The following is a 22435-nucleotide window of genomic DNA, read 5'->3' as shown; positions in this document are numbered from 1 at the left end:
TTGGAACTTAAATGATGAAGAAAATATCACGGACAGTGAGTGGATTTTGGTATAATTATAAGGTAACTATAACGTCAGCTTATAAGTTTGTAATGACATTTAAGATATAGATTAAAAAGGGGATATGTGTACTAAGTTAAGGGTAAATAACCTTTGTTTAATAGACACATATTTTTAATTTTAGTTTTGCAGCAACTTCTGCTGCTTCCTTTTCTGGGACTTTACTCTGGGAATTAACTTCCAGTGGAAAGTTGTTGTACTAAGGCAACAACCCAATTTGGGTTTTTTTTAATAAAAAATAAAACAAAAACAGACATGAAATTGGACTTTCTTAATAATATGCAAAATATTTTTTTTTTAATTATTTATGTGCTATTTTAGATACTTAATTTACCAAAAGAAGAAAACCTACAAAAACAACTAAAAACGGATAAAAACGTGTTTAAACTCAAATATAAAGTATATCAAGATATTGGCTTACAACTTTTTTATTTAAACAAAACGTAGCTATTTTATAACTTTGACGAGAGATGGGCAAGGCAAGTTTGGGAAGTTCTAAGTGTGGATAACATTAAAACCTCTATTTTAAGTATTATGTTATCAATAAAGTTTAGGGGCGTTCAATATATTCTCGGTATCGGGGTGAAGCTGTGGTTATATATATAAATTGACTTATTTATCAAGTAATACTATTATTTTAGTGCATTCATGCAAAATTTCATATAAATGTGATTATTATTTACCATTAAATCTCTATTTAAACAGAATCATAATGGCAACTGAGACGATGATGGTGAAAATTGAGCATCGCGCTGTAATTAAATTTCTCACTAAGCAAGAAAAAAGTCAAAAAACTATACATGAAGAAATGGTGGCAGTTTACCAGGGTTCCGCACCTTCATTATCAACTGTGCAAAAGTGGTCAAGTGAGTTCAAGAGAGGCAGAGAGAGCATTGAAGACGACCCCCGCTCCGGCGCCCCGGCTAGTGCTTGTACAGGAGAAAGCATCAAAGAAGTCGAAAAACTTGTGAAGGTGAAAATGATGGCAGAGATCACTAAGCTTTCGACTGGTACCATTCACACCATCCTTCATGACCATCTTAACCTTTCAAAGGTCAGTGCAAGGTGGGTGCCACGAATGCTCACAGCGCCTCAGAAAAAAGTGAGAATCGCATGCTGTAGAGAGCTTTTGGAGATGTGTAGTGAGAACGCGGACGGTGTTATGCATCGGATTGTTACTAGGGACGAAACATGGGTTCACCACTATGACCCTGAAAGCAAACAAGGATCCATGCAGTGGCATAAAAAAGGAACAGACCCCCCGAAGAAGTTCAAAGTCACTCCGTCTGCCGGGAAGCTCATGGCCACAGTTTTTTGGGACTCAAAGGTAATCTTACTCATTGAGTATAAAAAAAAGGTGAAACCATCAACGCCAAATCCTACGCTTCCACTTTGCATAATTTTCGGGAGGAAATTAAAAAGAAAAGACGGGGTAAACTCGCAGCGGATGTGTTGCTCCTTCATGACAACGCTCCTGTTCACTCGGCGCGAGTTTCCAAGGCTGCTGTGCGAGCTTGTGGTTTTGAAGAAATTCAACATCCACCCTATAGTCCAGACCTTGGCCCTAGTGATTACTTCCTGTTTTCGGATTTGAAAAAATGTCTTCGTGGAAAAAGATTTTCGGATAATGAAGAACTCAAGTCGGCAATAAATGGGTATTTTGCAGGGAAAGAGGAAACTTATTTTTTTGAGGGTTTAAAAAAGCTTATCTCAAGATGTAACAAATGCATTGATGTTAGGGGAGATTATATTGAAAAATAAAAACAATTTAAATTGAATTCGCATTTTCCTTCATATCGATACCGAGAATATATTGAACGCCCCTCGTAAAGTTTGAAATTTTCTTTGTTGCGTGTAATTGATAGCCCCTAAAATTGCTATTGATTTCATGTTTTATGTTTTTTGCAGTGTTCAATTTATAATCAACTATCGCGTAGGTTCACTTTCTTGTCTTAAGCTGTACGTTGGAGCATTTAAAATTATACTTGAGTTAAGATAAGTTTCTTGTCTTAAGCTGTACGTTGGAGCATTTAAAATTATATTTGAGTTAAGATAAGTTTCTTGTCTTAAGCTGTACGTTGGAGCATTTAAAATTATATTTGAGTTAAGATAAGTTTTTTAAGATTTCGTTCAACATTTGCCTGAAAGTAGTTTTGAAATAACCAACCAATAGTTCAAATGGACTTTTTACCTGCTTGTAGATTGATATGGGGCCATTAAATCGTTTCCTTTAACTTCTTTACTAATACATCAATAAAAAGAGGGATATTACCCCAAAATTTATGCGGGTATAAATCCAAAATAAGAGCTCTCCAGAAGAAATTAACATAACGTTAAAACCTACTATTGAACATTGAAGCAACTACATCACTTTACTATTTTGGAACTAAATTATTATATACTGTTATTGTGTACATAAGAATTATAACTGATTGTTTTCTACAAAGACACTCCATGTATGGATAAACATATTTAGAGATATTATTTTTTTTTCATTACATAGAATAGAATAGACGTAGTTTAGATTTTGTGCAAAATCTTAATTTCCAGCTATTTTAATCAGGTTTTCGAAGATTTGTAATGCATTTAAATTACTTTGTATGCAGAATATAAACCAATTTCTAGAAATAAAGCAACAGATTTTTTTTTTTTTTAAATTAATATTTTCAGTTTTGTTGTTATTATTGTAATTTTTTTTCAATATTTTGTTGAACCTCCCTTTGCTTTAATAAGAGCCTCAATTCTGCGCGGCATACTGTCAAAGCATGATTTGACTGTTTCCTGCATTTGTCGATTGTGATTCCACACGTGGATTAATCTTTCAATAAGTGATCTCATCTTTAGCTACTTCCCTCTTCAACAGCTTCCACATGTTTTCAATTGGGTTTATATTAGGGCTGTTTCCCGGTCATTCCAACAGAGGGATGTTTTCTTCCCTCAAAAAAGTTTTTATGGACCGGGCTGTGTGGCATGGAGCCCCATCTTGTATAAAAATGTAACCATACAGCCATACAAATTTAATTAAATAGCGGAGCTCTTTATGTCTTTATTTCTTTACTGCTTCTTAAGAACTAACTTAACTATCACAGATAGCCAATGTGTTTCGCTACAAACTCTTTGTCAGTGTTTTATTTAATAATTCTATATTTTTTGTGATAAACACTTTGTCAGCATTGTAATGCTCTTTATAATTTATCTTAATGACAATAACAGGAAATGGCATCTAATGAATTTTCAATAGTGGAATATGAACTTGATTCCATTTCGGCTACCGGATATAAAACTTCTCAAATTGATCTCATTGACGAAATTCTTAATGCCAAAAATTCCCATTATTATAAGAACACTTGATTTTTTTATTTTAAGATTTTTGTAAATGTAAATAAATCAAGAGAAACTTTAAACTAATCAAAGATTTGCAATATTCGTGGAATATTCCGAGAGAATTTTATACCCTAAACAATATTGATCCCAAGTATGCAGAACTCATTTTGCGCGATATTAAGGACTATCAAATTCATTTTCTTTTATATGACCTCTTCCATCAAATTCAAATTATATCCTATATTGAGTTCCGAAAACTTACATACCAGCCGCAAAGCTATTTTAAATCTATAGGTCATTTAATTTGTATCATATGTTTCGACCGTTTCGATATTAACATTTCTATATGAAAATAAAAGAAATTTTCAGGAGATACAAAAATTTGAAGTGAATATATTTCTTTTTTTTTAATAATACTTTATTCGAAGGACATTTTTTATCAGTATTTTGTTTGTATGTATTTGTAAGAAAAAGTTGTCAATTGAATTTTTCTTAAAAATGTACTAAAAGTTAGCAATACTTTACCTATTACAAAATAAGTTTGCGTTCAATATCTTTTTTTGTTCCCGATATTTATGTATATATTTTTAGTCGAATCACAATTTTTATCACTTTAAGTAGCATTTTTTGAAAGTTTTAATTCATCTTCATCATCAACATCAATTTTGTGTTATAGTTTTTTTATATTTTAATTTCTATGAAAAAAAATGACTGTTTAATTTTTATTAAAATTAAAATTTACAGAATATTAAAAACAATTTTTTTTAAGACGACATCGCTGGAAAGCAATGTCTTTTATTTTTGCCAAGATTTTTTAATTAATATTTTATTTAGGTTTTTATTTTTTTAAAAAAAAAAAGTTATTCTGTAGGTAAAATCATTTTTTTAGTTTTTTAACTTTCCATAGGAAGTTATTGTAATGGGTCCGATTTGTCAAATTGAAAATGAAATTTCTCGACGTTTCAAGGTCCCTAGAGTCGAAATAAAAGATTTTTAGAAAGATGTCTGGGCGTGCGTGTGTACGTACGTTCGTACGTCAAATAAATTTTGTTACACAGATAATAAGCCAGAAAGATGCAGAAAGGGCTCTCAGGAAAATTGCGTGAGTGTTTTTTTTAACCCTAAATATATTACGAACCAAAGCGCTAGAGACTTGAATTAAATTTTATATAATATATTGTAACGTGATATCAAAGAAATATATTTTTAAAAAAAAATCCATCTAACGGTTTTTGTTATATAAATCAAAAAAACTGAAAAAAATAATTTGTCACCTCGAAAATTTAAAGACTAAAATATGATTTCATCTCCAAAACAATTTTGTGTAACGAAGAATAATGTGTTTGACATCTGATAAAATTTTGAGAAAAATCGAATTGACAGTTTTTTTTTATAAAAACTAAAAATCTAAAAAAACATTACTTAAAGTTGGTAAAAATTGAATATCGATTCAAATATCTTTTCAAAAACTTGAAATTTAGACTTCAAACTTATTTTATCTTATAAGAAATATTGTTTTCAACATTCTGAAAAATGTTGAGAAAAATCGAATTGACAGTTTTTTTTACAAAAAATAAAAACCTAAAAAAAAATTAATAAAAGAAGGTAAAAATTGATTTTCGACACAAATTTTTACTTTAATTTCTTTCAATCTTTCAAAAAATATTGTTTATCAAAATTCGGTGAAATTTTGAAAAAAATCGAATTGACAGTTTTTTTTACAAAAAATATCTTTTCAAAAATTTGAGATAATAGTTTCTTACTAATTTTACTTATAAAAAATATTGTTTTCAACATAAGGACAAATTTTGAGAAAAATCGAATTGACAGTTTTTTTTATAAAAAATAAAAATCTAAAAAAAAACATTACTCAAAGTTGGTAAAAATTGAATATCGATTCAAATATCTTTTCAAAAACTTGAAATTTAGTCTTCAAACTTATTTTATTTTATAAGAAATATTGTTTTCAACATTCTGAAAAATTTTTACAAAAAATAAAAATCTAAAAAAAATGTATAATAGTTGGTAAAAATTGATTTTCTACTCAAATATCTTTTCAAAATTGTAGATATTGACTTCAAACTACTTTTATGAAAAAAAATCCAATTGACAGTTTTTTTTACAAAAAATTAAAAACCTAAAAATAATTAATAAAAGTTGGTAAAAATTGATTTTCGACTCAAATATCTTTTCAAAACTTTAAAATATTGGCTTCAAACTTATCTTATTTCACAGAAAATTTTGACAGTTTTTTTTTACAAAAAATAAAACACTAAAAAAAAACAATAGTAAAACTAACTAAAAATTTACTTTCGACCCAAATAGCTTTTCAAAAATTAAAAATATTGGCTTCAAACTCATTTTATTTCACAGAAAATTTTGTTTTCGATATTCAGTAATTTTTTTTATAAAAATCCAACAGTCCGTTTTTTCATAAAAAATAAAAACTTTTAAGCAAGACAAATCGACAGACGGGATGGGAAGTTATCTGTGTGGGTCGCATCCCAGTCTCTTTTTTTTTTATTTATAAGAAAACGTTATTTTTTTTTTTCAAAATTATACTTATTCGGGATCACGTTACATTTAATTAAAGTCGCTATAGTTATTATTTCAAACAAATTTAAAATAGCCCAAAACTTTAAATGCACTATAATTACCATCCTTAAGTCTTACCAACCATACAATCTAAATAAAAAACGATCTATTACTGGTGTAGCTACGCATTCATTAATATGAACTTTAAACAAGTTAACTAAGTAAATACCTACGTACATAACCAGTTCCAAAATAAAATTTAAAAAAAAAATCTATCAACTACAGCACGGAGTCATCAAAAGCATTATTTTTTGTTTATACAAAGTTACTCATTCTTTTTTATTGATTTACGTACATATAAACCACTATCAACTTTCCAAATGAAAACACAAAATTTCTTATCATCGCGTCTACATGAAGAGGTAAAGCTTCTTCTTCTTAATCATTTAGTATACCTATGAGCTATGAGCAACGAACCACTACGAATTCTACAAGTAGTGTTCAATTCAAATGTAAAGACTTGAGTTTTGTGTTATGTTAAGGAAAATGTTAAAATATTTAAAGCTTAAAGCATCTTCGCTTTTTGGTTACGTTAATGTGCGTTTAAATACGGCGATATGCGATGCAAACTGCCCAACTCAAAAGATATCAAATTGGAGTTGTTTGTTCAGTCTAGTTTGCGACGTTTCCTATAGCGCATCTAAAATTTATACTCCCAACGGTTTTACATTTTTAAACAGAAAAATTCAAAATACTTTTTTGTACTAACATCCTTGATTGAATAGTGCGTTAAAGCAGTAGTGAAATTCTTCGACACATAAACGGTAATACCTACAAAATTAAAGTTATTTTCTAAGAGTTTTCAATATTCTTTTAATTATAATTTTATAGTACTCGTTCTGTACATTCAAACCAATAATGATGAGCAATTTTGTAATAAATTCTATTTTAAGTTCGATAGTCTCTCCAAAATATAAAAATTCTGAAATTTAGAATAATGCCGAAATGAACAAGTAAAAAAGTGTGTGGGTGGGGTGTGGTAGCTGGCTGGCTGGCTGGTTGTTTCGTTATTTCGCTGTTTTGTGCTCTCGCTGCTGCTGATTCTGATTCTGGGAAAATGTTGCTATTCGCCCCAATATCCATTTTTAAATTTACTTAAATGATCTCATTCCTTGCAATGGACATTGAACATGAGTACAACATATACCTTGAACTGGTTAACAATATTATATTCAGTTCAGAAATTTAAACAATATACAAAGAAGTGGTGCGTGATTTTTGGTATTTTTTTGTTTGTGTTTTTATTTTGATCGAATTACCTTTTCATATAAATATTTGCAAAAGGGTGGGTCCGATAATGGGGCGAATATGATGATGGGGAACTTTCCCTTTCTGTCCATATCGGGATGTGAATGTTTTATATTCCAAACAAGTCTAGACGTTTAATATGCTTTGGCTTCTTCTCACTTTCACTTACATTTTACGTTTGTTTACATATTATGTGGTATATTTTGGGTATGAAATTGGTTTACGTTTTTGGCCATCGTTATTTTAAAGCTTTTATACGACAATCTTTTTGGTGGTGTTTTTTGTTTTGATTGAATGTTTTTATTTCTTGTTGATATGGAATTCATGTTAAAGATGTACAGACGTGCTGTTCCGTAGATCTTGAATGATGTCATTCATGTTTGGTTGTAATGTTATGCACGTAGCTATATTATACAAAACCCAGAGTTAACTGTTTTTTTGGAATTTACGAGTAAATGGATGAATTCGTTTAAATAAAAACGTAAAACAAGCATTTATTAACTAAAACTTTAAGGCTTATAATTAATGTGGGTGCACTTTATAAACAGATTGTGTGTCTAATTAAATTTTTTTTTTGTTTTTGTAGGTATTACAGTATTCATTACTTTAGTAATCAGCTTCAGTAAATACAATAAGGCTAGTGTATAGGTATGCAGTTCTATTCTTAGAGGGCTAGGTGATTTTTTGAAATGCATCGATAAAAATATATTGTCTACATTTTGAGAATATTTTTCTTTCCTCTTACGAAGATCTTCGAGACATTGCCGACAAATCATTTTGTATAGTAAGCGAAAAAGTCGCTGCTGGGTCAAAATGAAAAAATGTCATATTTAATCTTTCATTGAAATTGTTGCTTACGATGTAAATAAAGGATATTTTGACTATAGATTTCTGTCGGCTGTTATTTGTTTTAAGATATTTGTTCGGGGAAGATTTTTGGAGGGTTGATTCCTAGTTAACCTATAGCGCTCATTTTAATCCGAGTAAAATTAACGAGTTGCGGTTATTGTTGTAGCAAAGAGAGGCAAAAGTTAAATTTTATGAAAAAATTATTACTGTGAAATTGTAAATTAAGCAATGACTAATACGCTTAATGTTAATCTCATATTTATGTAAAAGAAGTTCATGATAAGTTTAATATTTTTTGATAAGCATCAGACAAGGAAACATAAATATAAAATCATCTCTAAATTCATTTCTATAGTAAGAACCAAAAATTATTAGTATTATTTGGTGGGCAATAAATTTACATTAATGATTCGAATATCAGAATCAGAACATTTCATATTAATTCCAAAATGTTTGGGATTGAAAGTATATTTATACCTACTGTATGTATGTACATATGTGCGTACATATGTAAATTTCTGCCGATTTTTGGGGGTCTATGATTGGTACACAAATATCGAAGACAATTTTATAAAAATAAAAACATACAAAGTACGTATAAAGTACGTATACGTCCTAGTGTCCTACTGGTTTAATGTAGGTGAGTCAAAACAAAGAAGCATAATAGCTACATAAGTACCTTTTTATATCTACTATGATAGTTTGAGAAACAAGCTTACAAAATAAATCAAAACTTAATTAATTATTAGGATCTTGATGTCTTCTTTGTCTACATTTACTTTTAATTTAAAGTTTAAAACATACCAACGTTATGTGATGTTTGCCTGAAAAATCTTGGGTTTCTTAAATACAACCTAAAAAGGAACGACCTTCGATAGTAAAATAAGTCTGAACACACGCCCGATCAAAAAAGGTTTTGATTCAATAGTTAAAAAAAAACGTCTTCGTATTGTTTTTGCTATTTTCAACAGAATGCAATTCGTAAAAGAGATAAGAAAACATTTTGAGAACGTTGTAAAGCTGAATTTCAGATACCTATAAGTTGTTTCGAACTTGATATTTAAAGTACTTTTAGTTTGTTTCTTAAGATATTTAACCCTTTTTTAAGCCACTCCAGGATAAAATCTTCAGTTAAGTGACATGCGTTTTCATTGTGATGATAAATGTGTCCAAATTATTTATTTTATTCAAATTTACTAAAGCAGAAATTATTCTGAGCCTTTACGAAATTCAAAATTCTACAATTCTTTGACATTGACATTTGATCTCTGTTAATCTTAATTGCATGTACACATGTATGTATATGTACATATAAGTATATCATAATTCATACGCAAAGAAAGTGTCACACATCACCGAGATGCAACTGAAGTTTAGCAAAAATTAATCAAATTCAATCTAATCACGTGTAAATATATGTATTTATATCGTCTATAAAAACCATAATTCTGAGACTGAGCTTTTTTTTTTTACAGTTGTCAACAAACAAAAACAACTGAAATAGTATAGTAAATGTGTGTTGTGTAAGCGACAACCGTCTCGCAAGAATCATTTCAAAATCTGACTCATCTTCTATATTCGTAAATAAACTTCATCAATAAGGTCAACTTTTATAGATACAGAATAAATGCAACATAATGTAGTATACATATCAATATGCATACCTGAATTCATTGAAAAAACTAATTTAACAATTAATCTTTATAAGTAAAGCTACATTATATTCAAGCAGTCATTGTTAACAATCAAAACTTTTTGAAAAAAGGTGTGTTTGCAAATTTTGTATCTATACTTTTTGTTTCGTTCTACTAAATCGACAGATTTGGGAATAGTTTTTATGTTCCTTTTATTTCCTTGCTAAACATAATTATTTAAGGCTTTTTGACCTCACCCTTTTGCTTACGTCATTTCCTATAGGAATGTGAGGAATGAAGAAGCAGAATATAGTTCCTTATAATTTACTTCGCATGTTGAAAATACATGTGAATGTATATCTCAACTTCTTGGATATCGAGGGAGGAATGACGTTATTTTTGTGTTGAAGTTATTTTTGTATAAAAACATTTCTATTTAAACAAATTTAAATTTAAAAGCATTTCGATTTTTAGCTCAACGCACAAAAGAGATATAAGACTTCTTATCAAATATACGAGTACAATAATATTATGCAAACAAGTTGTAACAATTCAATTTGGTTTTTCAACCGCCACTCGGGTAGTTCCATATCCGTTGGATTTAAATTTGAATATGTATGTAGGTTACTATTATGACGCAATAATAACAAAGTAAACTAAGCTATAGGTACTGTGCAAGTGTCTAATGCTAGATGTTAAAAACTGATCAACACACAAATTTAGAACTAGTTTTTAACTTACTGTTTCAGTCTGGATGTCCCTGGTATCTAATTTTATTTACGGGTACTTGCGAAGAATTGACAAATCCTCCAGGAGTATCTCTTTTCACATCAGCAGTTGAAGAAGTAAAATTAAGGTTCATTTTTTGATAATAGTTGAAAGATGTTGCCCTTTTTGACAGGTTTCCAAATTTATTGTTATACATAAATAGGTGTACTGAAACTGGAAACAAATTGCATTCATTAACGACCAAAAGAATTTTCTTTTGAGTCATGACCTAAATAGCCATTCCTTTTACTGAAACAAATTGAGGAATATACTAAAACATAGGATAGGCAAACATTTTTGATTATATTCGTCATCAATCATCGCCTAGCGATATCTAGTTTTTTGTTTGTTTATATTCGGAATGTGTTGTGTATGAATCTAAATATACGTAGTTGTTTATTTACTGATATCGATGTGTTCATTTCTTTAGTTTTGAAAGCTTAAAAACACAATTTTAAAAAAGGAAGGGTGCTAATTTTAAACTGGAAAACAATTAACTGAATATTACACTTGAATATTTTTTTTTAAATTGTATGGTGGAAATTTATTTTGCTTTTTTTTTGAAAAATTAGTATTAAAGTTTTTGGTTTTATACACAACAAAAACAATATTTATTACTGAAACTGAAGCTTAATGTACCATAATAAAAACATACATTGTGCAAGATGTACTTGCTCGTATGTATTAAATTATTGTATCAAACTTTGTTATGAAGTTGCCCAAGATTTATTCAATACATAGTTTAACTTTAAAATTTTTCTGAGTTACTCATTATTACTTATTTGTTAGAAAAAACAAGGTTATTTATAGAATAAAGGATATTTTTTGTATCTCCTTAGGGATGAGATGCTTTCACATTTATAGGTATAGTTGTATTAATTTTTGAACCGAAAATTGTCTGTCCGCTCTTAAACATTTTTAATTAGCCTTACAAATTTAGTTTTTTTGTTTAAATATCAAGCACACGTGCCTCTTCATAAATAAACAAATTGAAGTTGCCTTCATTTTTTTTCATTTCCAAAACTGATGGAGAGATTTTAATAGTCTCTTATTTGTTGGCTTTTATTTAGCGCGAGTAGATAAATAAATAAAAACTTCTGTTTTAAACTCTAATATTCGTGACCATTTTAGAAAAATTTTATTGAAAATGATTAATTCAAAACCAAGATCATAAAACATATGTGCATGAGAAATGTTATGTACTTTCTCTCTCTGAGATCTTAAACTGGCCAATAAGTTTTTAAAATTTAATTATAAAAACAAAGAGGAATAACAACAACCAGACTATTGGCAGTGAAAGAGTCATTCGTACCCCAAATTTGGAACTTTTCAGATGATAAGGGGCACAATCAAATTAAGACAACGATAACTAACTAGTTTTTTCAGATATAATTAATTTTAAACGTTGCTTAACTAACCTTTAGTTCTTAGTACATTAAATACCGAAAACATTTTTATCTACAAATTAAATCTCTTCAACAAGCTTCCAATCCATAACGAGTTGCAAATATTAATGAAATATTACTTACTTCATAACAAATCTGAAAAGTAACATTTTTTGCAATTTTATTGACAATGCAAAAAATAAATAAATTAAAGAGTTAGAAAGTTCAGCTCTCAGTCGAGCTACGATAATTTTTAGAAAAGTTTTTCACAGAAACTTGGCTTAATTTCAAGTCACATATCTTATTGAAACCCGCCATCTAGAGTATATGAGAAATTAATTTAGTTAATCTATAAGATATATTTTACTAAACCAAATCCGTGCCCACAACAACTATTGTAATTGACTTATTTACTTTCTTAAAGTTGTGCTTCTAGGGCCTCATCCAACAAACTTCTCCATCTAACTCATTCGCTAGCTAGATGTCTCCAGCTTCGTGCTCCAAGTTGGGTGAGGTCACTTTCCACTCGTGCGCGCCACCTGTTCAAATGGTAGACATGTGCATTCATGAGGACACAAGCGTCCACAGGTTTTTCTCTAAACCTACCTCTGTCTATCAACTCCCTCTCTTACTTTCCCGTGGTGAATATCGGGTGCCTAGTACCTCAACTGGAGATTGGGTTCCAACCCCAGTGGAAAGTTGTTGGGGCAGCAAACGAGAGAGGAACCTCTTCTTATCCAGACGACAGCGGAGGAATTACCGAGATGGAATTAACGGTGGCGTCTACAGTACCAGCAAAGCTGAACTACTAAGTTAAAACACCTTAAAGGGTTTCTACGACTTATACGGAGCACAGGCCTATAAGGAGCGGTTTATCCAGCTACCCGTCTTGGAGTTATACTAAGGATCTGGCTCTCCAGGTTGGGGGTTGTGCCGTCGGGGTGACTTCCTCACCACGTACAAATCTCCTAGTTGCGAAGCACCAACAAGCCTCGGAAATAAGAAATTGATACGTAACAAAAAAATTAACATCCATGTTAACGGGTCATAAAAACAACTGAAGGTTAAGTTGTTAAAATTGTATCATTAAGAACGTTCAGACATCATAAGCATCATTTCTTGGACTCCATTCTTTGAACGTAAATTTTGATCAAAATGAGTTTGTTATTTAGATGTTAATAATATCAAACTCAGAAATGTACTAGTACTTCAGTTGATCGTTCAAAAACTACCAAAAACATTATTGTCTACAAAAAACTAGGCAAGCTGGAAGTCCATCATCAATTGTATTTTGTATTTTAAAGAAATATTACTTATTCATTTTCCAAATTGACATAAGAAACACTTTTACTCACAAAAGATTAAATGAAATTTTTCAGAAAATAAATCAATCATAGATTAATATAATTCAACTATTAGTTGAATGAAAAAAAATTATCAGCGGTCATTTTGACATAAGCAAACTTGAATTCTTAGTTAAGAAGATTTTTTTGACTAACTTGCCATTCAGGTTCACAAACATAAGGGACTTCATTTGCAGTGAACTGCTTTCTATGAACGTACATTTTGTTTCAAGGCAACTAGTTAGTTGGTAAAGTTTCAAAAACTTCAAATTCGGAACTTTACTTTACCAACCACTACTTTCTGTTGATAGTGCAGAAACTACTAAAAATACAATTGTCTAAACAAAACTTCTCAGGCAAGATACAGGTCCATCTCGAACTTTATTTTGTATTTTAATAAATATTACATATTCCTTTAACAATTTGATAAGGAAAACTTGTATATAATACTCGTACATAAAGTGGAATTGGGCAACATATAAATAAATCAAAGAATAATAAAGTTCAGCTTTTAGTTAATAATTAGCCGTCATTTTGACATATTAAGTGGAATTGACTTGATAGTTAGGAAGATTTTCCTTGGCTAACTTTCCCGTCTAATTTTCAATTAAGTTGCCTTGATTAGAAAGCAATGTTTTGGCAGCTGATCAATCAGATACTAGAAACTTGCTTGCTTTTAAGTTCCTTATGTCGTCTGAACTGAACAATCTTAATTAGAATCAACTTTTCGACAGTTGGCCAATCAGATATTATACACTTGCCTTGCCTTCAAGTCACTTAAGTCGTCTGAATCTGCCTATTTATTAGACATACAATTTAAATTCATAAGCCAAATTCTGATTTGTTATTGTAAATCAAGCAATCCATGTGCGTTGATATATAAAATTAACTTCATGAGTCATAAGCTTTCATAAAGTTTTGGTTGCCCCCTATACCATTTATTTATCACTAACCAAATAGTTACGTTACTTCATTTAAGATCAAGTTTTTGTTGGTCTCGTCAACATAACAACATTTGTAACATTCCGGATAATATTACGTCAAAACTATTTTTACCGCCCAAACTTGATATACCTTTTACAAATACTTAAAAGTTCTTCACCGGAAATAAGATTTAATATCAGAACTTGAATTTTGGAATAATTTTTAAATTATTATTTAAAAATATTTATCGTTTAAGCTGATGACACCCATAAAATATTTTATTTATACATATGTACATGTGTACATTGTACAGGTTGGTGCAAAAGAAGAGTTACTTGATATTGAGGTAACAAATTAGGTATATACCTGATTTTTTGTAAACAAAACATCCAGAATAAAAACGTATGAATGAAGGTCGAATAGGTAAAGTCGTTATAAATGCCGTCATGGATTTAAAAGATTACGTAATTGTCATTCATTCATTCAATAAAATAATATTCACAAATAAAACGTGCTTGAAAATATATTTTTGTCTTAAGGTTGAAATTATTGGTTGTATAGTATATATGTACATAGATATAAATCTACAGTGGATATAAATCCACCCTCAGTTGGAAAGATATGGTGATGACTCTGATGTCATATTTAGTTTCTGCTATGAATTCTTACTCACTATGCAAATTATTTTTTTTGTATTATTCTTGATTATTAATTAAAACTAATTCCTAACTTATAATTAATGCTAAGAGTACAACACTGAAAACCGTAATATTCATATATCATATGTATTTAAAAAAAGTTTAGAACTATTGAAAGCAAATTAACGTCTCGCAAATAAAATACTGCGCTTTGTTAAAATCTTGATTCGGAAAAATCTGGTAAATTAAAGACTTTGTGTTTAAATTTAAATGCTGAAAATGCCCTTATATACATACATACATACTTACTTTCAATATATACTAAGGCATAAAATAAACAATGATAGTGATCTGGGTTAACATGAAAAACTGAAAACGTATTCAAAAATCTTTATAAAACAAATATTGTTTGAATAAGAGATTTGAATTGTACTCTATTTGAGCAGCTGACACTTTTGGAACTTTCATATTTTGACATTTGACTAGTATGAACTCCACCATTCCTGAAAATGGAACAATGCACGTGTCCACGTTGCATTGGTCGGCTCAAACCTAATAAATTACTTCATTTGAGAACAACTGGATTCTTTAAACGCAAAATAAGACCAGATATGTATAGTTAATTTTTCAGATGTCATTCATTTCAAGCTAAGAATTTACATTCACCATATTTTAGTTGCAGAAACTAACAACAGCATTAATTTTAACATGATAGGTTACAAGTCTATCTATATGATTTAATTATTTTCTGCACAATTAAATTTAATGTTTTCCTTTCCAAACTGGAGAAGAAATAAGTAATATTTTTTACAATACAAAGTACAAATCGTGATGGACTTGCAGCTTGCCTGAGGAGTGTTTTGTAGACAGTATTGGTTTTGGTAGTTTTTTACGATAAACTAGAGGTAGAGGTTAGTGAAGTAAAGTTCCGAGTTTAAAATATATGGCATTTGAAAAACTAACTAAATTTGCATTCAAAGAAACCAGTTGGCTGCAATTGAAGTCTCTTTTGTTGCTTGAACCTGCCCCTTGACTTAGGTTAGGTTAGGTTGGAATGGCTGTCCAGATGTCATTGACCCACGTAGACCTCAAGGGTCAATTGTGATACCACTAATGAGGTTACTCATGGGAGAGTAATGAATTTAAACAAACAATTTTGTACTTTTAATTAAGTTAGAGAGACGTTTTGTGTCAATCGTTGCCAGTTCACTGGTGTTATCGAAGAAGGGATTACCCAGAAAGTAATTCCTTCTTTTGGAGAGTGCTGGATATGTACATAGAAGGTGTTGGACTGTTTCCTCTTCCTCCTCGTCTAAGCAGCTTCTACAGAAGTCATTTGTGTAGACCCCTAGCCTCAGAGCATGTCTTCCTATGAGGCAGTGTCCCGTTATTACTCCAATTGTAGAGTTTATGCTTTGTCTGCTCAGTGATATTAAGCTTTTTGACCGTTTTAAGTCAATACTTGACCATATTTGCTTGGTTTCTAGGCAGGTGGTACTTTGTGACCATCTAGCATTTGTTGTTTCTAGAGCATATTGCTTGAGAAGATATTTGCATGTAGCAAGTGGTGTTCCTATGTTATGTTTTTGTCTAACATAAAGCAGAAGTGTTCCGTTTTTGGCGAACTCATCGGCTTTGCAATTTCCCGGAATGTCTCTGTGGCCCGGCACCCAAATGAGGTGAATGTTAAACTGTTCCGTCATCTCATTCAGAGATGATTGACAATCTTGGACTGTTTGAGAGTTTGTGGAGACAGACGCGAGAGATTTAAGAGCGGCTTGGCTGTCTGAGAAGATTCGTATATCCTTACAAGATATAACGTTTTCTTTGAGCCAGAATGGTGCTTCTTTAATCGCCATTACTTCTGCCTGGAATGCACTACATTGATTGGGAAGTCTATAGGATAGACTGAGATTCAGTTGTTCTGAAAATATACCACTTACAACTCCGTGATCGGTCTTTGAACCGTCAGTATAGAAGTATACCGCATCGTCTTCCATCTGGGATAGATCTGAAATTGTCTAGAATAGTATGCCCATTGACTTACTTTCCAGGAACTTTAAAATAAATTTGACTTAATCAGAAGGTTATTTTTGGCAGCTGTCCATTCATCCGTTAGAAACTCACCTTACTTTTAAGTCTTTTATGTCGTTTAAGACTGCCCTATATAATCTATTAAAATATTGAAATGCATTTCCTTATGAATCTTTTTAAAGAAACTTTTGTTACGATGACTTTTATAATAAACCGTTTGGATTTACCATAAGCCCCTTCTGACATTAGTCGCATACAGGAGTGGTCAAAAGCTGTAAATCACTAGACTCAAATTCTTTAAATGATAATTTTATGTAAATGATTATAATACCATCTTATTTACTAAAAATGCTATTTCTTTTTATGTTTTCAGGAAAAAACAAATAAATATTAAAAATGTCTCACTCAGTAACAATTACGAGGACTACAACCAGTACCACCAACACCTCATACATTGTACTTAACACTGGATACATGAAATCGGCGCCAGGAATGCTTAAACTTTTACAGCTCGTAAGTTGTTTTTTTTTACAATTTTATTCAATTCTAAGGGTTTCCAAAATGTAAGTGCTTGGCATTCCTTGTTTATAGACAAATTTTTGTTAAGCTTCCAATTTTTTAATAATACTTCAATTTTGTACACAAATGGCATCAATTTAAGATCTTATTTTGTACATTTGGAAACACCTTTTATTTATTATGGTATATAGCACCTTTGGCGTTTCTAAATACAAATCTCCTCTTTTTCAGATTATTGGTGCAGTATGTGTTGGGATTTTTGCCTATTACTATAACATGTACGGCGGCATCCTTAATTCTTCGATATACCTTTTCTTCTTTCTGATGGTGACGACGTTTATGATTGGAACGTTTTGTCTTTTACTAGCGTGCCTTACTTCACTGAGCACAGGTGGAATAATTGCGAAAACAATCTACGTAAGCACTGTACATTATATTTATTTAGTATTTTGAAATTATGTTGTAAAAATATCAACGACAGTACTGTACAAGAGTCATTTTATTCATGTACATATACTTAAGCCTCTACCTACTAAAATTTCCTGTCTTATATATTTTAACAGGAACTTATATATCACTGTATCGCTGGTATTTTGCTGTTGGTAGCTTCCATATTGATACTGATCGATTTGACCGATTCGAGATATAAGAACTACAGACAACACGATATGTACATGGCAGCAGCTGTAATGGGTCTTGCAAATAGTATTTTGTACTTCATAAGCACATATTTGGCACATAAATCATACCGTGGAATATAAGCTGCAGGTCTACAGATACTAATAAGGCGGTGAAAAGCATTTTATTTTTCATTTAAGAGCCAATAAATCAAAAAGTTTTTTGAGAACACCGCATAAATTAAAATTGAGTAGATTTTTGAATGCTCCTTTAATTACTATTTATTTAGCCATGTAAGAGATTTCAAAGTGTTCTAAATACCAAAAGAATGAAAATAAAAAAAAAAATAACACATAAACTTATGATAAAAATATGTCGAATACTCCATTAATTTAATATTTTTTGTAATAAATATTTTGCTAAAAATAAAATAAAAATGTTTATTAATTTTATAAAGACTCTTTTCAAACAAGTCATTGCTCGAAACTTATTACATACACCCTTAGCCATAATTTTTACTTTTAATTTTTAAGTAAAATAGAGCAAATAGAGTAAGATATCATCTTACATCTTATAGTGTTATGACCATTTTAATTAATATATTGTTAGTTCTGGTGTTCCTCAAGGTAGCCACCTTGGCCCGTTGTTTTTTGTTCTGTTAATAAACGACCTTCCCTTTTTATACAAAAATTCGAGGATATTAATATACGCTGAATATGGTTGCATTATTTGGGCCCCTTATTGCGTTTTTTTCTAACTAATCGCAGAAAGTATTTGCAACACATAAGACTTAGGTATTGATAATTTAATTTATTGGTTGCCCAATCTTGTGGATCCGATTTAAAAATAAATAGATTAGGTGGCGCAACAGCCCGTTGAGACTCTTGGAGGACTTGTCAACGTAAGTTGACAAAAGCAGGACCTCTACCATGATAGTCTTACACGCGACGGGAACTACGGATCCGATTTAGTTTTAAAGTAAATTAATGAGACAATGCTACAGTAGCTGAAGTTCTTGGTTCTCTTTGGCATTAAGACTGTTCTAATCTCACTCTTACCAGTTAAGTAAATTTTATGGAGTGTATTTGTATGCTATCACTGTTCTAAAATCTCAACTATAAAACATATGAAATCCCAGTAGTTTTTAAAATTTTATTGAAAATGTTCAAACAAATATTTTGGCATTCACGAAAAAAATGAGTTTGAATCAAGCAATAGGAATCTTGCAACTTAGTACTGCGGTATGTTTATAATAATTAAAAGTTTTTTTACATTATTCAAATTAAGTACAATATCCAATTAGGTACTTTCCTTACTGACATTTGTTATCCTCTTTATTTATGGAATATATCCCCAAGAACTGACAGTGCTTTACTTTCAAATGGCATGTGGAGCTCTGAGTCTAATTAATATTCTCCTCAGTTCAGAATCAATCTTCTTCTTAAAATCTTATGACAAGCGATCGATTCGAAATTCATTGATATTTGTATAAATCATTTTAAAAATTATTTTTCTCAATAACGTTTGCCTTGTTTTAGGGAATTACAGTTACTGTAATCTTTAGCATCATTATGATTGTAACAAGTCACAATTTTTCTGTGGTTTATCTTGGAAGTACAATTATGGATTCGGAAACGGATCTTTGGGAAAATTTCATTTTAATTTTGTACAACTTTTGTTATGTTTTAGGTAATTTCATTTTCTTTGTACTTCTCATTACATTTTTGCTCTTAATAATTTCACTTCAAAAAAATTTGAACCCAGAATAAAATGTTAAACAATAATATACCTACCTTTATTTCTTATTCAAATTTGAGATGCCAAGAGATTAAGAAATTCGAGAAGTGGCGATTAAAATTTGAGATAACTTTGGACCTAATAAGCGTTTCTGGACTCTAATAGAAATATTAAAATGCTGTTGAAAGATAGTTTTCTTTCGAAATCTTAATGGGATGGGTTCGAAATATTGTATGGGTCATATCTTAATGCTGTATATAAAATGCTGTATGTCAAAATCCTGTATTAGAAAATTCTGTTTGAACAAAATTCTGTGTGGTCAAACTTTTATAGAACAAAATTAAAATTTATAGCTAATAAGCTGTCACTACAAAAATGTAATGTAAATGTAAATATGTTATACCAGGAGCTTACACAAACGACTGAACCATTTTCTCAGTTACCTTTTTTCGCTAGAAAAAAAGTTCTTATACTAACAAAACTTACGACATTCGAAAAAAACAAAACAAGTTAGAATGTTATTAAAACAGCCACTTTGATACATTTATAGGAACCACTTCAAATTGCCTCAGTGGCAACAACGAATTTTGACAATTTAAATTCGAAATTGTTCAATTGAAATGAGTTGTATCATCTTACACAGACGGAAAGCTCGGTGATAACCAATTTGACTATAAGAAATGTGAAAGTGCCCTATCACCTTAGCCGGGTCCACCCCTAGGTATCAAAAACAAATAATACATCAAATCAAGTTCTGGGGGGAATCGGCTAAATTATACATATTTGTTTAGGCTTTTTTTCATAACAGAAAGATGAAGTTATGGAAAAATTCATTGGAAAAGAAATTGTTTCGACAGCAAAACTTACTTGCGATGCATAGAAATTTTCACTTTTTTAGTAATATTTTGCTATACATGCCTAATATTTTGAATGAGAGACGGGCACAATCCAGTATTCAGACACCTCCATTCAACCCCTCTCTTTCCCCTTTTCTAATGCTCACATAATAAGGGTGGTATTATTAAATAAAATTTAAAATCCTGAACAATCCAAAATCCAGAAAATTAAACTTGAATTTTGTAGTCAAAACGTGGTATCCTCTTAGTGCACTTTTGGCCCAAGATACAAGAATTTTCAAAATTTTAAGTGTAATTTGTTATAAATACATTAATATTAATATTTTACTTCACATTCTTTACGTTACACAATATTCGAACAAATTTTGTGATAAATCAAATTCAACAAGTAAATTTAATTTAATGTTTTGATCCTTTTTTTAGTTAATTTTGAAAATATTCAGTACGTCTTTTTTAACTCAATTGGAACTGGAAGCGACTTAAATTTGGTCAGTATTGAAATTTAAATTTAATGCTCACAAAAATCTATGTATTATTTACAATTAAGTAATTACAAAATCAAACTACCCATCATGTCACAGGTACTATATATAATATCTCTTTTTATTTAAAAAAAGCCGTCATCAATATTTAAATCTACAGCAAATATCGTTAAGCCGAATTTTTGTCAATGAGAAACTTATGATAAACAAAAAGACCTCAATCTTTCGACTTACTGCAAAAAAACTGAGGAACGATATTAGGTCTTAGGGAGCGTACGAATTTTAAGAATCCTTTTTAAACTTTAAAATTTATTTCAAATTGTTAAAACGGCAACTGAAATTTATATCATGCTCTTAAGTATGATGGTTAGTGCGTTGGATTGTCATGCCAGGGGTCTTGGGTTCAATCCCTTCCTGTGCCACCTTGCCTCTTGCGAGGAATTGACAAATCCTTCAAAAGTAATTCTTGCTTTCTCAAATTAGACGTTCGTATTCGGCCTTAAATTGTTGGTCCCTTCCATTCCTGACAGCAGTACTCGCACACAGGAATGGTTGAGAGTTGTAAGTCACTAGGCCCAGGTTCCCAACGGACTGTTGCGCCAACCAATTTAATTTATTTCTTAAGTATCTAGTATCTCTTAATTGTTGAAATAGAATATACAATACCTATTTGTTAACTAATAAAATAACGTAACGTAATAAACCACTCTCTAATTTGTTCTCATCCAAAACGGACGTGTTTTTTTATTCGATTCGATTAGTCTGGAAGTTTGTAGAATTTTTTCTGCGCACATATTCAACAACAGGTTATGGGCCCAGCACGCTTGCATCTTACAACAGCACCTTACACACCCGAACACAACGGTCTAATTAAAAGGACGAATAGAACTATCATCGAAAAGGCACGATGTATGCTCCTTGATGCTAATCTCCCAAAGCATTTTTTAGCAGAAGCAGTCTCTACAGCAGTGTTCCTTATCAATAGATCTCCGAGTAGTTCATCAACATGTAAAGTCCCTGAGGAAGCGTGGACTGGTGTTGCGCCTGATATGAGTTTCTTGCGAACATTTGGTTGCAAGGCGATGGTGCACATACCGAAGCAGAAAAGGAAGAAGTTGGATGCGAAGTCAGAGGCATGTGTATTCCTTGGATACTGTGATGGCACGAAAAATTATAGACTCTACAATAAAGACAAAGACAGGATAGTGATTAGCCGTTACGTTATATTTTTCGAAGATGAGCATCTATATCCAGTGGATGATGACTCAAGTTCCTATTTTTTCGAGATTGGTTCAGCTTCAGGTAAAGATGGTGAAGTTCCAGGCGTTGTCAGCGAGGTCTCTGAGTGTGATTCTGACGAATATTGTGATGCTGCAAGTGAGATCAACAACATCGACGAGATATTTCCGCCAACCATTGA

General features: G+C 30.8%; 1 protein-coding gene and 1 long non-coding RNA gene across 2 annotated transcripts; both read left to right on the top strand.

Annotated features, from left to right (window-relative positions):
- Positions 1 to 6582: 6582 nt before the first annotated feature.
- LOC129947260 (uncharacterized) lies at positions 6583 to 18376 on the top strand. The gene is made up of 4 exons (XM_056057762.1): positions 6583 to 6743; positions 17176 to 17315; positions 17553 to 17738; positions 17885 to 18376. The coding sequence occupies exons 2-4, from the start codon at positions 17199 to 17201 to the stop codon at positions 18080 to 18082; spliced, it is 501 nt and encodes a 166-aa protein (XP_055913737.1). The 5' UTR covers positions 6583 to 6743; positions 17176 to 17198; the 3' UTR covers positions 18083 to 18376.
- A 537-nt stretch (positions 18377 to 18913) lies between these two features.
- Positions 18914 to 19725, top strand: LOC129948423 (uncharacterized). Its single transcript, XR_008781868.1, has 3 exons — positions 18914 to 19180; positions 19243 to 19425; positions 19478 to 19725. It is a non-coding gene; the product is annotated as an uncharacterized LOC129948423 (long non-coding RNA).
- The last annotated feature ends 2710 nt before the right edge of the window (positions 19726 to 22435 follow it).

This window comes from Eupeodes corollae, chromosome 2, assembly GCF_945859685.1.
Source record: "Eupeodes corollae chromosome 2, idEupCoro1.1, whole genome shotgun sequence".
In the NCBI taxonomy this organism is placed as follows: domain Eukaryota; kingdom Metazoa; phylum Arthropoda; class Insecta; order Diptera; family Syrphidae; genus Eupeodes; species Eupeodes corollae.
Note: the sequence above shows the minus strand (reverse complement) of the source record. Positions and strands in the feature narration are given on the sequence as shown.

Bases quoted from the DNA above. Each gene is read 5' to 3' on its own strand.
- LOC129947260 (XM_056057762.1), top strand. From the start codon at position 17,199: ATGTCTCACTCAGTAACAATTACGAGGACTACAACCAGTACCACCAAC. The intron at 17,316-17,552 runs GTAAGTTGTTTT...CCTCTTTTTCAG, and splicing joins TGCTTAAACTTTTACAGCTC to ATTATTGGTGCAGTATGTGT. The intron at 17,739-17,884 runs GTAAGCACTGTA...ATATTTTAACAG, and splicing joins TAATTGCGAAAACAATCTAC to GAACTTATATATCACTGTAT.